This window comes from Ruditapes philippinarum, unplaced genomic scaffold, assembly GCF_026571515.1.
Source record: "Ruditapes philippinarum isolate M1 unplaced genomic scaffold, ASM2657151v2 ctg1421_1_1_1_1, whole genome shotgun sequence".
Taxonomy (NCBI): Eukaryota; Metazoa; Mollusca; class Bivalvia; order Venerida; family Veneridae; genus Ruditapes; species Ruditapes philippinarum.
In genome coordinates, this window is record NW_026860638.1 from 34,275 (window position 1) to 51,342 (window position 17,068).

A 17,068-nucleotide genomic window follows, 5' to 3' on the forward strand; every position below is an offset into this window, starting at 1 on the left:
TTCATTTTTCTCATTATTCATTTCCATGAAATATTTTGGATCATCTGGTGGCGTGCTGCTTTAAGGTGTTAAAATGTATATTTATTTATTAGAACTTATTACAAATAAATAACTTGATACCTGCTCACATTCTATATATTTTTTATGGTTATACAGAAAATACATATGGCCGATGTTTTGTTTTTAAGAAAATTGCTTATTTTTTCCGCACCATGAATGCCTGGCACCTACCCATCTCCCCTTTCCACACTCTCTATCAAATATTATACAAAAAAACGAACAAAAAAAGAGTCGGCAACAACATCAGAAAAAAGCTATTTGTGTGATAACTAAAACGATATTTGTGTGACAACTAAAATATATGTGTGTCAACTAATCTTCTACAAAACAGATGTTATTGTACTAACTTATCTTCAACAAAATATATAAATGTGATGTGACAACTAATCATCAACAAAATAAAATATATTTATGTTTTAACGGATCAATTCAGTTTTCATGTTATTAAAAAAACTCATGACAATACATCTTTTTTATTTCGTTATTTATTACAAAAACATTAAAATCGTATACAAGTATGAAATGAAGTTTTAAACATGACACATATCAAGGCACATAAATTCCTCTACTAGTTAATAGACTCTCATTATTGAAGATATGAGATTGTAGACAAAATAAACTCCAAAATAAACCTCTTATCATTAAAATAAAACACGTTTAACCTACATTTGAAAGTTGTTTTCTTCCAGGAATAAAGATATTGTAGTAAACTGCTACATTTATTTCCCCGGTTACATAACTTCTCACAGAACATCTGGCTTTTATTGGCTTCATTTTCTGTGAGACTTTTCCAAGGCTTGGGTGTTAATAACAAACTACGGAATTCGGTTAGTGCTATATTGAATGTCATTTTTCGCCATGTAAAAGCAACGCTCGACAAACAAAACGCGATGCAGGACATGACGCTTAACACTGCATTTCGACATATGACGAGATGAAATGTCTTAATTATGATATCTACTAAAGTGATCAAAGAAAAAAAATGCAAATTTTAAAAGTCGTTACATAAAACACGTGCCTTGCAAAATGTCGTGTTGTATTAAGATATCGTGCGACGTACACATTTTCCAATGAACATTATCATGCTCGTTTAACGCATTGGGATGTATTGTTATCGAATTTTTTTATCAATGATACGCGATCAAGTCTGACAAACCAGACATCAGTTCAAGTCATACTCTGTGAAAATGTATATGTAAATATATAGGTAAATACGGGAGTCGGATGACATGGTATGTTCAATTTTTGCCATCTTCGTATGCGGATTTCTTTGGTAAAATCAAGCGTATGCTATCAACTTTTTCATCATCATGACCATTTTAACGAACTTCTGTATCTGAAGAGCTATATTATACAAGAATTTTGATTGAAGATGACAACAATGTTTAATAAGAAGAAGAATTTTGGCAAAAGTTACAACATATACGTGGTTTAGTCTTAGTAAATAATAGTCTAGAGTTCCTTCCCCTTACTTAATGTTATAGTAGTAAATGTAGGCAGGGAACCAGAAAAAGTAAACTATTGCAACCGATGTTCCATAAGCGTCACTATTTTGTTTTTTAAGTTCAAACCTTGGTTTCTTAAATGTATATACTGTAGAGATATTAGCTATATAGGTTGGTATGTCTTTAAAAGTTTAGTAACGATAGCAACAGTATGCTGGGATTGATAATAACAACAACACAAATACAGATAATGCTAAAACAGGCAAACAATAGTTGCAACAAATCATGTCAATCATAAAGTAAACGTGTTTTTTTGAAGTAGAAAAAGGGAAAGATTTGAAAAATTTCATTCACGGTTACATATCGTTCGAAATGGAATAAAAGATTTTCTGTGAAGGAATAAAACCAATGCAAGATATGCAAATGTTCATTGTTGCAATAATAGCATGAATTAAGCCAAGTTTGTTTAAGGCTTATAAAAGGCAAAATAATAAGTTGTAATAATAAACTGAGGCTAGAAAATGTTTACTTTTGCGAGTTATTTCCCCAAATGCCTTATCTTATCGAAAATGTTCACGAGAGCTTTAATTAGTAGAAATACAGTAAGTTGGTTCTTTACAATTTAATGTAAAACAGACGTAAATCTAATCTTTTGCATCAATCCTTATCCCCCCACTGATACGTAAATGAACAGAACCGTAGAACAGAGCTTTATCTTTAATCATGTAATCACAGAGGAGTTTTTTTGGCAATTTAACGTTAAGTGTGTAATAATTTTCCTCTCTCATTTTCAATAAGTTTAAAGAGCTCAACCGAGGTCAAAAAGCAAAAAAAGAGAAGAAATTCTTCCATAAATCGAGTGAAGAAAATGAATTGGTAAAAGATATAAAGAAACTTTCTCAGAATTACAATGAATATCGATTTTAAGCTGGTTTAGAGCGGACAATGTTGCGACACTTTTCATTTTTGAGTGATTTTTAGCGAAAAATCTTAAACATTTGCACATAAGTTTTTGATCAGGACCTACATCAAATGGTACACAAATCTCGGACAAAAATAGTTCCGTCATGTCTAAAAACCTCAGTGAAGTCTCTTTAATGACATAGAAGAGTGTAGTAATACGCTGAAAAGATTATTTCAAAATTTGAAACACTCTTGCTGACTTGGATTGAGAGGATGTTATGGTTTATATCAGGATGTGAGGCCGAAAAATCACCTTAGAATAAACATTAACTTAATAGCTTCATTGAAAATCTTTAGTGTAAAAATTACAGCGAAACGTTCAGTGGGACACATGCCCGTTGAGAACAATTGGGAGCAACTTTTACCTATTTCGAATCTCAAGCTGATATTGTTTTTATCGTTAAAATGATTCAGTCAAAATGACAATATATCTGGATTGGCTATGCAGACGTTGAGACAGACTTTTTTGGGGTTTCAGAAAGAACTGGTCAACCTTTATATTTCTAGTGTGTATTCAAATCAATTCAATTCAAATCAATTAGTATTATCTGAAATGATTGGTGATCATTTAGGAAGTAACATATCGTAGTTTACGTAAAATTAAAGCAGTCATTTGTCCAACAAATTACAATATAAATGAGTTGTATCAGATAACTGTTGTCATGACAAAATGCTTACAAGTGTTTAAAGTTGTTATATATTATTTTGCTGCCTGATGTGAACACAATTACTGTTCAGTTACTTAAATGTTATCTCAAACAATGTACATACAATTTGTTGATATATATTTACAATGGCAATGAAAAGATATGTGTATGAAAAGGACCAGAGCCGAAAGCTATAAAGCTTATAATAGTCTTCTTTTACATGTGTGTACTTAGCAATAAAACTGTGACAGTATATATTATTATTCGCATGTAAAAAAAGGAATAACTCCAAAATACTTATATGTATATTTCCTTGAGATAACGATAACAAATCGCCTCAAAAGTTTCATAATATTCTGTTCCATTTTACCGGAAACATTGTATTCTAATTATGTACATTATTCACGACCACAAGACTAGGAAAAACACAATATCAACGTTTATAATTTTTATTACAATATTTCATTACATAAAGCTTTTTATTAAATACTTTTTAATAAAATATTGAGTAACATTGATGAAATAAATAGCATATTTTCATTTTCAGTGATTTCTTTATACAAAGTTATATATTTTTACTGCAGTGAAAACTGTTTTCCGTACATTCACTGATTTCCTTTTCTAGATTTTACCAATGAACAAATTAAATTAATGGGGAAGACTTCCAATTGTATGGTCAAATGTTATGTGCCATTGGAATTGGAAATATTTGTCTGGAACATGTTTATTATTGAAATATTGAAAGTTAATCGAACAAATAATAGCAAAAAGACATTTTAAGTAATGAACTTTGTCATTAGCGGCAAACAAATGTTGCCTTTACAAAATTTTATGTGAAAATTAGTCAATGTAATATGCAAGAAATTTATGTGTATAAATATATATAAAACGTATATTTTCAGAAACTTCGAGACGAACAACCTAGCGGATAAACATGCCAAAATTACGTTGCAACTGGATTAGAAGATCCTCACGATAAATGGAATGATGTGCTTTGTTAAAACAAATTAAGATTTATTTATTTAAATAATCGCGGATGTGAATACCAGAATCTGTATCATTAAAGGCTTACATTAAAAAAAATATTGTCGTTCTATGTTCAGTTTCAATCATTGATAATGCTCAACTGCATCATCATAATAAACGTTAATCTTTAAATTTTCTCTTTTTTCATTTTTTTTTTAACTTTTTAGCTTTATATTTTATTTTCAATACAAAGATCGAATAAATAACTATTAAACAGAACGAGAGTGTGACTGTAATTGAAAACTTGTTTAAAATTTTTGTCTTTTTCAATTAATAAAAGTAAGTTTCGTTGGTGCAACAGGTAAAAGAGTAAGAAGACAACGAGTGATCTCTAAGCTTCAATAAAATTTGTCATGGCAAATAGAGCTTCTCTTGAATATCCCTCCAATAGAATATAGCTTTTTTCAAATTAAGCTCCCGAAGAATACCGGAGGTAAGCTTCAGTCGGATATAGCTAACTCCATATAAAGCTAACTCGGAATAAAGCTATGTTAATAGTTCCTGTCGTAAAAAGGCCCCGTTGAAGATATCTCCTGCCGTATAAAGTATCTCTAAATACATCGTCTGCCGTATAAAGCTTCCTCTAAATATAACTCCTGCCGTATAATGCTCTCTCCAAAAACAGCTAATGCCGTATGAAGCTCCCTCCAAAGACAGCTCATGCCGTATAATTCTCCCGCCAAGACAGCTCCTGGTGGATTTTTTGTCCTGATAAGACCTAGTCTAAATGAAGGTTATTATTTCCTAATGAGGTAACTAAGATTTTATAAGGAGATTTTTAGTTGTAATTCTAAGATTAAAGTCCTAAGTCCTACTAAAGAGTTACTTAGACATAGATAGGAGTTAATGAAATCCTAATAAGATTTTTATATTTTCTAGTCAGGAAGAGTTAACAAAGAAAACTGGTAACTTAGTGTTTGTCGGGAATTAGGCACGTCTGTGACAGAAATCAGACTATTTTATGACAATTATCAGACATTATTTTACAGAAATCAGGCATTTTATGACAACACTAGAGCTTGTCACAAGTACCAAAACCCCCGACACGCGCTTGTCAGAAAACATGCTTTTTAGTTAACTATTTGCACGCACAAGGATGGTGTTGATAGATTGTTTCTATTTTTTATATTATTTTTCCTACATTAAAAATATAAATAAAGTTTGGATTGGAGTTTTCATGACCTTTTTAAGGGCTATACGTTCTTTCTCCCTGAGATTTCTGCACTTTAACTCAGTGAGATCTATCTACCAACACAGTTTTAAGTTGATACTTTTTATAGTTTTCAAGTGATGCCCAGGACAAGGTTCAAAGTGTTAAAATTAACAAAGGGTAATAACTCCAAAAATTTGGAAATGATTGTAATGCACTCCTACTTAGTGATATCTTTCTATTAACAAAATTTTAAGTTGATCACTTTGATAGTTCTCAACTGATGTCCAGGATAAAGTTCAAAGTGTAAAAATGAACAAAGGGCAATAACTCCAAAAAATGGAAAGGGAGTTTTACCGTTCTTATTCACTGCAGTTCAGCTCAGTGAGATTCATCTATCTACAAAATTTTAAGTTGATATATTTTATAGTTCTCAAGTTATGTCACGGACAATGTTCAAAATGTAAAAATGAACAAAGGTGAGTAACTCCAAAAAAAGGAAAGGAAGTGTTACGGTTCTAATGTTACTCATTCAAATGTATCAACCTACACAATTTGTAGTTGATAACTCTTCTGAGTTATGTCACGGACAAGAAATCTGCAACGGACGGACAGACGTACCGACCAGCCAACAGACCGACCACAAGCTGACTCCAGTATATCCCTCAAACTTCGTTTGTTGGGGGTATTAATATTATATTTCTTTAACAGAAATCAGGCATTTCTTTTGCGAAAATCCAATACAGGAAATCATAATTTTTCTTGACAGATTGGCTGAATACAGACATTTCTGAGACGGTAATCAGACATTTTGTTTAGGAAAGAAAACAGGCTTTCCTTTGAAAGAAATTTTACTATGACGGATTGCTACGTTTTTATGACAGAAAAACGCATTTCTCTGACATCTATGACGGAAATAAAGAATTGTTATCACAGATCAAAACATTTCGATGCAAATAAGGCATTATAATCATAGAAATCTAGCATTATAATAATAGAAATTAATCATTATTGTAACAGAATTAAGCATTTAAATTATAAAAAATAGCCATAATATTTAGAGCAATTAGGCATTTTATTTATAAAAAGTAGGCGTTATTATTATAGAAATTAAGTTTTATGATCTAAATAGAAATAAGGCATTATTCTAAAACAAATAAGGCTGTGGAAAAAAATAAACATTTGGCCTTATAGTTATAAACATAGGCATTTCAATAGTAAAAATTAAGCATTATAAAAATAGAAATTAAGCTTTATAATAACAGAATCAAGCATTACAATCAATTAAAAAGAAACTTTTACTAGAAATAAAGTAACATAGGATTAGAAATTAGGTATTGAATTATACAACTAAAAATTTGTTAAGGATCACCTTTTTGACATTGCATGTTTCAGTCCTATTATCATCATACTAAAATCATATTTCCGCTAACGATACACCTGTACGGAGACCTCATAATCGTGTACTTAAGTTATCGACTTGTCATGTACACCTTGCACGATTAGCACGTGGAAAAGCATACCCATAGAAATTTGGTGTTTTATGGCCTTATGCTTTCACTTAAAAACGTGTACAAGCAGCAAGACTTCTCTCATTTTATTGTATAACTGTGTTCGAATTCAACAAACTATGACAAATCGACAGGTTTGACGTCGTCTAAGTGAAGATGACATGAACAGGGGTATTGGAATGTTAGAGGCTGGCCGTTCACAAAGTTGCCCATGTCCTTGGGGTTTCCAAGAGCGTTGGCTCCAGGATGTGGAACCGATTCCAAATGACTGGAAATGTCTTGCAGGGCCATGACAGAGGTCGGAAACGACTCAAGCCCAGAACCGATTTATTGTCCTTCAGGCCAGGCGCCAACGGTCCTCGAACGCTACGACCTTTTGCAACGACTTCCAGAACGGAACTGGTGTGGGTGTAAGCACAGGTTGCATGCTGCTAGGTTGAGGTCCTGAAAACCAGCAATTCGCATTCCGTTGACACAACGCCATATTCAAGAGTGTTTGCAATGGGTCCAGACTCATGTCACATGGACAGTTAGTGATTGGGCCCTGGTTTTGTGTGGACTTCACGGACAGACGGGCTAGGGTTTGGACGCTTAGCTCCAGCATGCGTTGCAGAACACGACCGAATTAGCGGGGGTTCAGTCATGGTGTGGGCGGGAATAAACGCTCAGGGGAAAACGGACCTACACATCATTGAAAACGGTACACTGACGGCAGTAAGTATGTCAATGAAATCTTGGACGTCCATGTACGCACTTTCGCAGTCGGTCCTGATTTCATTCTTATAGATGTTAACGCCCGTGCACACAGAGCCCACATCACAAACCGATATCTTGAGAAGGCAACTATAGCCCCGCATTGATTGGCCAGCGAGGTCCCCGAATTTAAATCCAATTGAGCATGCTTGAGATATGCTGCATAAAGCAATTTCTTAAAGCCACGTCCAACCAACAACAGCTCACACAGAAGTTAAGACATGCAATCATAGAGGAATAGGCCCAGATACCGCATCACAAGGCCATTATCAGCATGCGGCGGCGATGCCAGGTCAAAATTAATGCCCGCAGACATCATACTCGGTATTTAACACCCTACGCCGACCATTTCCTGATTTGCATGTATTTTTATTCCACTATGTGATCTCCAAAATGTTGATTTTTTCCAGCTTACTCTTTCCGCGACAGGCACACGTCAAGGAAAACTTCCATTGTCATTATTTTCATAAAAATCACTTCCTAACTAATATATTTAATTCTTTTTAATCAATTTTCACATTTATTTCAAATACTCAAAAGTAACGCACTGTAGAAAAAGTGATCCTTTACAAATGTTGAGTAGTAATTAGGAATTGTAATATTAATAGAAAATACGCATAGCAATAATAGAAATTAGGCATTGTAATCATAAATTAAGTATTACAATTATAGAAATTAGGGAACATAGTAATAAAAATTTCGCATGATAATTATAGAAATCAAGCGTTTTAATATTGATTGTAATTAGGAATTATAATAATAGAACATTAATTATAATTTTAAATTGAAATTAGACAATACAAAAATGAAAACTAGGCCTAATAATAATAATAGAAATTAAGCATTGTAATAATAAGCATTATAATAAAAAAATAAGGCAATATTAAAATAGAAATTATGCATTACAGTATTTGAAATTATGCATCAAAATAATTGGAATTGCATGACTGGTTTAAAATTACGGAATTAACTATTTATCCTTCTTTTCCTGCAAAGAAAATGTGGCTTCTAGTGAGTGAAAAATATATTCTTATGAAATATGTTCAATTATTTCGCGTACATAAATGCCTGAAACCTTCTACCTTGATTACCCGTTCCATTATGCACAAAAACAACATTACAGAATTGTAAAGATAAACAAGTTGTTAACCTACAGCTGAAAGTTTTAAAATTCAAGGCTATATGGTTTTTTATGTGTGATGTTTTTTTTTTCAACAGTGTTGCTATTATTGGCTGCATTTCGAGTTTAAATGATTTTCGCACGATGTTGATGTAAACAAGGAACTACGGAATCCGGTTTGTGCGCATTGAAAGTTGATTTTCACCATGTAAACGCAACACTCGACAATCAACACGGCATATTGTACAACGCAAAACATTGAATAACGTCACAGATTACGTGTCATATGGTATGCCCGGAAGGGTTGTATTATGGTAGATTATATCTCAAATACATGTTGGTGTTTTGCTTTCTCCTTCCATAAGAATTTTGGATAAATACGGTATTCCGATCATTTCAATTTGTGTAAGCTTGAATGTCTGCCAAATTGAAAATAGTTTCAACAACATCACATTCGGTGTTGTTGCTAAAGAAAATTCAAAGTTATTTCTGTTCTTCAACCTGTTCGTTATGATAATCACATTAACTTTCAAATCATAGTCTCAAAATACTCTTTTTAAAACAAAAATAAAAAATGCTAAAGTTAACAGGATATATAATGCACAATTTGTGTTTTTTATTCTTATGTGTTTTGATGGTAGATTCAATACCTTTAAGGGGAAGAGTTGATATCATCGAAAAAAGAATTGGTGTGGTTGAATCACGAATGAATTCTGACAATGAACTGGCAAGAGAAATGTTTTTGTCGCTCCAACAAAATTTTGAGGACCTTAACAGTTCTATGATCAATCTTAAGAATCAAATGTGCCCTATCATGGACCAATGTGGAGTCAAAGAGGATCAGAGTGATTCTGAAAAAAATGTTGAAATTCTACAGTCAAGTCGAGTAATGATGACCTTAGGACTAAAGAGAGAGAAACAATGGGTACGAGATCAAGTAAAAAAACTTTTTACTCAGATGGGTGAACATTCCGATCGGTTAGATCAAGTGACAAAAATGGAATCCGATGCTTATATAGAGATTAACAAAGCATGCATGGTTATGAGTTCGCAGCAGAAAGAAATAGAAGCTCTAAAGGAAACCCGAACTAACCTTTTAAATGCTTTAATTTCTAAAAACGAGGAAAAATATGATTATACATGTCCACCAGACTGGAAAAAATATTCATCATTTTGTTATTTGTTTTCCGAAGATATAATGAAATTTGATGAAGCACGTGCTTATTGTAAACTTCTAGGTGCAACTGTGGCTGATTTTAAGAATCAAGCAGAGAATGATGTTATTGCTGATCTCCCAAAAGTTTTGCGTTTTGCTTGGATTGGTTACTCTGATGAGGAGAAAGAGGGTACTTGGATCTCAGAAAGAACTGGCCAACCTGCTTCTTTCACGTACGTTAATATGATCTAATCTTAATATATACACAAATCATTAGATAAATCTTATATGACTGATATTCATTTTAGTAGTTATACATAACTTTCTTGCTTTCGGTCTGTGTATTTCTACAAGATACAATTATAATAGGTAACGGCGGTGTTAATGACTGGATAATTGATACAACCATTAACTTTCCTTTGTAGTAGTATTTTCGATCACGGTAGTCTTGGAAACAGATAACTGCTGTATGTCAAGGTATAAATACCACATCTTATCATATTTCGATATTTCTTTGTTTTGAAATATTTTTGATAACCATACAGACTCAAGGTCCCATATTCAATAAAAGTAGAAAACATGTCTTAAGACATAACTATGACCTATTATGATACATAGCAGAGACTAGGGCAATGAATAACATTAATTTTTGCATATGTCTAGTACATTTATAGACGGAAAGCCTAACAGAACCGTATGCTAAAGTTTCATCCTATAATTTAAACAAAAGAAGATTTCATTACGAAAGGCAAAATAGCGTTCTAATTATTTACAAACCAAATGATAAATAGAAAGACAAAAACAGGAAAAAACCCAAAGAAGTTGCTACCGATATAAAATACCAGTACACATTATTTATGACTTTAAGTTACTTATTGAGCTTTAAGGTAACACACATGATAGTTTATCAATAAAGTATACAGCGCATAATCACTTTATAAAAACATTGGTGATAATACCAAAGAAAATGTGTTTTCATAAATAAATATCATATAAATGTATATTTCAGAAACTTTGCGGATGGTCAACCTTCCGGAGGAATTCACCAGAATTGTGCCGTATTACATTTCTACAACGGTAAATGGCATGACTGGACATGTCACTCCGGCGGAAAGTGGCATGTTGTTTGTAAAAAAGATGCCACCATAGAGTTCAAGTTGTAAATATCAGTACATCTTTAACTTCAAGGTTGACCGGGCTTGTTGATCATTATTCATAGTACAATTATTATTGTGTGAATGAATCCTAGTTGATTTACATTTATATTTAGTCTCGCGCAATGTTCTAGCGTACATTTCTATTGTACTGTTTGTACTTTTATATGTATGCTTTAAAATCAATTCATCACGTGTGTACGTTCTTTACAGTTGTGGTATTTCTTTTTATAGAGCATGTCCTTGAACAAGAAACTGACGGAAACACACACACACACACATACGCACACGCACACACACGCGCGCGCGCGCACACACACACACACACACACACATATATATATATATAGAAAAATCGGCACGCCGCAGCTGGGACACGAACCACAGGTCTCAGGATTGCCTGTCCAGTATGCTAACCACTACACCACAGCGGCCTTTGCTTTTTCTTTCATATATATATATATATATATATATATATATATATATATATATATATATATATATATATATATATATATATATATATATATATATATATATATATGTGTATTTTTAATTGTCATATATTTCATGTTTTTAAGATTTTGAAATTTTGAATATTCAAGGAACTTGTTAATATGTTGTGTGTAATTAATATACCACTATGAACAGGACTAACATGTATATATTTCTAATAAGATTGTGTTTTTCATACAAAATACAAAAGTGGTATAATTAATTAGTACAGCTGGTTAAAATAAGTGATTTATAATTATTTTCGAATGTCAGTGTCTTAGTGTTCAGTCAAACCGAGCCTGCAACATTTTAAAATTTTGTGGCGTTGGGCTTTATTTAGGGATTCTGTTTTTCTCTATCCGTAATATTTTGTTAAGAGCTTTTATTGTGCAGTTAGCTCCTATTGTTCAAATATAGGAAAGTAGTCAGTGTAATCAAATGACCAGTGAATATCATTCCGCCGAAGCAATAGATCACTTTTAAAGCTTACACATTTTGTTCCGGAAAAAAACGGGACCTCTTCATTCATTGTTAAAAAGGAACGGATGAAGAATAAGTTTGGGAGCTTTTTGGCGAGATTTATATACGGCGTTGTAGTGCACTATCTTGTACATACCAAATATATCATATAATGATAAATCACATGGCCATTGACAAACGTTGGTATGTTGTACCCACATGTGTATATTCATGCTTTCAAGCTTTTCATTCTTTCCTCCGTACTTTCTTCTATTCCTAATATTAGAATATAAAATATAATAACAAAAATATATACTAGTAACAAAATCGTTATATATGACAATGCATTACCTTTCTCTAATCCCAGATGTCAAACCTCTGCCAATACCCAGTGGCCTAGTGGCCTCTACTCGCATACCTTCAACTCATTCCATAACCTACCTGAATCCACACCCAAATCTAGCTAAAATTCCGCGCTCGGCCATTCTCTTCTTTAAAGAATACATCCTCTCTGTTCAACAAATTCAATTTTCACTTGAAGCAACACATCTCCAGATTCATGCTTATTTTAATGAACACTTTTAACATGTATTTAAAAGAAAATATTGTGGAGTAACCAGGGGGAAGCAAATCACACATTACAAAAAGCACCCACAACCCTCTTAAATTACTTTGGTTAAAAATATTCAAATATAGCCTTCGTCGCACTAGAAATGCGGTTATAAATACTAAAAATCATTAATTGCACATTACATGTAAATCATTACTTAAACAAGTTTTTTTTTCTTCTTAAGATCTAAGTACGTTGGGTTTTTTTCGGGTTTGATTTAATAAATATATATGTAATTTATCTGGAAGCCCGGCCCGCAATCTCCATTCACCGCCCTCTAACAAGTCCATGTCATCAAGGCGCAAAAGCACCCTTCTGCCTACATCTTCCAGTCAATTTTGAATTATACCCATTCCGCATTCAACGAAGCACACGCACGACCCTGTCCTTTCGGCTCCGATCCATCCTTGAGCATTGCAAAAACAAATGTACTGCCGATATTGTAAAAAATACCGGTTTGACCATTTAACGTTCTGAATACAAACGCTTTAAATAAACGTGCATATGGTGGGCTGCGAACAGAGAACGCTTGCCATATATTGCCGTTAACTAACTGTTTATATGAATAAAGCACCGGCCTTCGATTAAGCTAAATGATATATACGCTTCTATACAGATCATTGATATGTATATAAGCTTATACCATTTACCTTAATTGAAGGCCGATGGTTCGTACAAAACAACCGGCGCCTGCCTCTACTTTTAAACAGAGGAGAAAAAAGCTATAATAGTATCTTAAGTGTGAGTTGGACATTTTATGACTTCATTCAATGATATTTCAGTTGTGATAAAGGGACGTGTACTGTTTATTGATTTATCTATTTGTATGAATACTTGCTAGCGTACTGATATATGTAAACATTCCAAAATAGCTAAAGGATTATTTGAAAACGTTCAAAATACTTACATATTAATATGCATTATTTGTTGCAAAATGTGCTATTCAATATCAAGTTTACCTAACGACAACAGATGTGTTCTGAAAAACAAAACAGATAGTTTGAGAGAAATGAAAATGATAGATATCAACGCATCAAACATTCACAACCTTAAATATATCATATTGGTTACATGTACATATTTGAGCGTTAACTAAAGAAAATGAAGGTGACATATTTCAGTCTATATGTATTTTTATTCCACAAATCCAGTAGACCGGACTGTTCCATGGGGCAACCTATTTACGATATAAAAGGTAAAGGTCTTGTTTATTATAGTGTCACCCCTACTGAAAGGGCCAGCCATTTTGACTTATGAGACACCTTTTGCTTGCATGCGATGTACCTCCTACCACTATGCAAGGCGCCAGGCGGATAGAAATAGGTAACCATTCATTTTAACAACCTCGCGGCTCACGAAGCGGCTATTTCGGATCGAGTCCCACGAGAAACATTCATCCTTCAATAAACGCTCCCCGTGGGGCTCGAACCTTCGACCTCCCGATCCGCAGGCAGATGCCTTAACCACTAGGCCAACGGTACCGATATATATGAGTATAAAGGTCACACGGCATCAATGGCTAACTATTTCATACATAATAATCATACTCATACAAAAATAACCTTTGAAACAGACTATTCATTGTAAAATATATACATGTACTTATTTGCAAAATAAGCTTGGAAACAGACTAAACATTTATAAAACTTTACTATTAAACACACAGGGATTGAAAACATCTGCAAAACGTTTGTCTGTATATACCGTAATATATGATTATGAAACAATACACAACTGTTAGGAGATAAAGCTTTTAAGCGGGCAATGCCACCTATAATGATTTGATTTTAATTTTGGACTATCAGAACCCCAGCTTGGTGTCAAAATATTGGAGCCAGTATTTATGCAAGTTTTGTTTAAGAATCAATGATAATGTGGAAATATAGGACCAATGTTTATTGGAACGTATTTCGTGAGATTCCATTGGAACGTATTTTTCTTAAGTTGCACTTGATCCTATGCTTGTATGCCCGACACAATGTTACCACATATTTTCATATAAAAATGATCTGAGAGCATAATCGGAAAAGTAGAAAAGCTGCAATGGAAAGTTATGTATCTTTAAAACCGACAAATATTTGCCTGGAACATAGTATATGTTTTAAAGAAATATTCAATTATTGCATGATATAATATAAAAATAGCAAATTACGTTTAGAGTAATGGACGCCGCCATTAGCAGTGATCCAATGTTCCGTAAACACAATGTCAGGTGATGACCTGCTCTGTATATACGTCGGTGAAATGTTTAAATCATTGTTTTGTTTACAAATATAATTATATAATATGTATGCTTTCAACAACCTGATGGGAAGGAACACGGCAAAATTGCGTTGCAACTGGATAAGAAGGTTCTTACAATAAATGGAATTATGCGCCTTGTAAAAACATATATAGATTTATTTGTAAAAGAATCGCCGCAACAAATTTGAGGATGTTAATTCCAGCATCTGTTTATTTAAGGCTTACGTTGCGTCCTTTATTGGGGTTCGTTATTTCTCTCTATTTTACTAGAGATTATTTAGTATTATACTTATTGGTTTCATTTCAGTGTCTGATTATGCTCACCTGCAAAACTAAAATTTGAAATGCTAAGTTTTTTTTTTTAAACTATCGTAGTTGTTGGTGTTTCAGTCAAGAGAGATAAATGATTTCTTCAAAATCTAGAATGTTAATTGAGTTACTCCCCTTGGCGTGTCAGTAACAAACATGTGAGATTCACTTCTTGAAAATTTCTCGTGTTACACACACCGAATTACACCATTTTAACCACTATCTCCCCACCACCCACCTGTGGCTACTCATTATTTTTTATTATGTCTCTTTTGCACTTATTCGTATGCTTTGCATGCAACAATTTATACATTTATATGTGTTATGGCTTTTGCTCTGTATGCACCACCTTCTATTGTGCATATTGTATATAATGTATATTGACTGGGTTAAGCTTATTTCATTACATTTTTTTATCATTGTGTAAATAAACTGTTATTTTACTGTTTTACCCAGCCAATTATATAATTCAATTTTGTTGAATCGTCATTTATAGCATTTATAGCTTGAAGTACATGTTTACCGGTTAATTTCTGCAACAACGTCGTCGAATCAGAAGGTAGAATTCTAGAATCTACAACTAAGTGTTTTATTATACACGCTTCATATGTGAATTGGCATTCGGATTTTCTTTGACGGATCGTTACATATATTATGACAGAAAGATGCATTTCTTTACGGGAACAATATATTTCTATGACAATCAAACACATCTTTGACGGAAATACATGACAAATCAAAATATTTCAATGACAGAAATTACGCTTGATTACATTAATTGGAAATAAATCATCATGATAATAGAAAATAGGCAATATTATAACAGAATTAAGGATTGCAATTATAGAAAGTAGGCATCACAGTAATAGAAATTAGGGATTATACTTGTATATAACATTCCATGAAAACAAACGCTTTTCTTCAGCTTTCGACGTTTTTTTAATAATTATATTATTATTATTTTTAATATTATATAAATAATTTTATTTAGTAATCATTATAGAAATAAAGAATTATAATATTAATAAATAAGGCTTTAGAATAATAGAAATTACATTACATTTATAGAAATAAGGCATTATAGTTATAGAAAATAGGCATTATAATAATAGAAATTAGGCATTATAGTAGTAGAAATACATGTAGAAATTAGGCACAATAATAACAGAATTAAGAATTACAATCATAGAAATTAGGCATTGAAGTAATAGAATTGAGGCATAATTATAAAAGAAATACTAGCCTCATAAGTAAAGACATTATGCATTACAGTAATTTAAATTATGCTTTAAAAGAATTGGAATTGCATGACTGATAAAAAATAATCTGCGACTGTTATGAGTAAGGAAAAAAATCAAAAACGTTAAAGATTGTCTTTAAATGCATATACATTTTCTTGTGATTTAAATAATGACACATTTTAAGTACTTGATATAAGCAGTTCGTATAAAATAACTATGTACACCTTCTACCTTCCTTTATAACCCGTTCCGTTATGCACAAAAACAACAATACCGAATTGTTAACATAAACACTCAAGGTTCTAAGATAAGCTTTCTTCATCTGAATGTTTTTTCGATAACGTTTTAGAATATTCAAGGCGATTTACGTTTTATATCTGTTCTCTCTAAATGTGTTGCTATTATTGGCTGCATTTCCTATTTAAATGATTTCCTATGATGTTGATGTAAACAAGAAACTACGGAATCCGGTTTGTGCCGCAGTGAAAGTTGATTTTTACTATGTAAAAGCGACACTTGACAATCAACACGGCATATGGTACAACGCAAAAAAATGAATAACGTCACAGATTATGTGTCATATGATATGCCAGAAAGAGTTGTCTTATAGTAGATTATGTCTCCAATACATGTTGGTGTTTTGCTTTCTCTTTCAATAAGAATTTTGGATAAATACGGTATTCCGATAATTTCAATTTGTGTTAGATTGAATGTCTGCCAAATTG

At 32.6% G+C, this 17,068-nt stretch overlaps 1 protein-coding gene across 1 annotated transcript; it reads left to right on the plus strand.

Moving 5' to 3' along the window:
• Window positions 1-8,961: 8,961 nt before the first annotated feature.
• Window positions 8,962-11,463, plus strand: LOC132712857 (C-type lectin domain family 4 member M-like). Its single transcript, XM_060695295.1, has 2 exons — window positions 8,962-10,064; window positions 10,841-11,463. The coding sequence occupies exons 1-2, from the start codon at window positions 9,250-9,252 to the stop codon at window positions 10,992-10,994; spliced, it is 969 nt and encodes a 322-aa protein (XP_060551278.1). The 5' UTR covers window positions 8,962-9,249; the 3' UTR covers window positions 10,995-11,463.
• The last annotated feature ends 5,605 nt before the right edge of the window (window positions 11,464-17,068 follow it).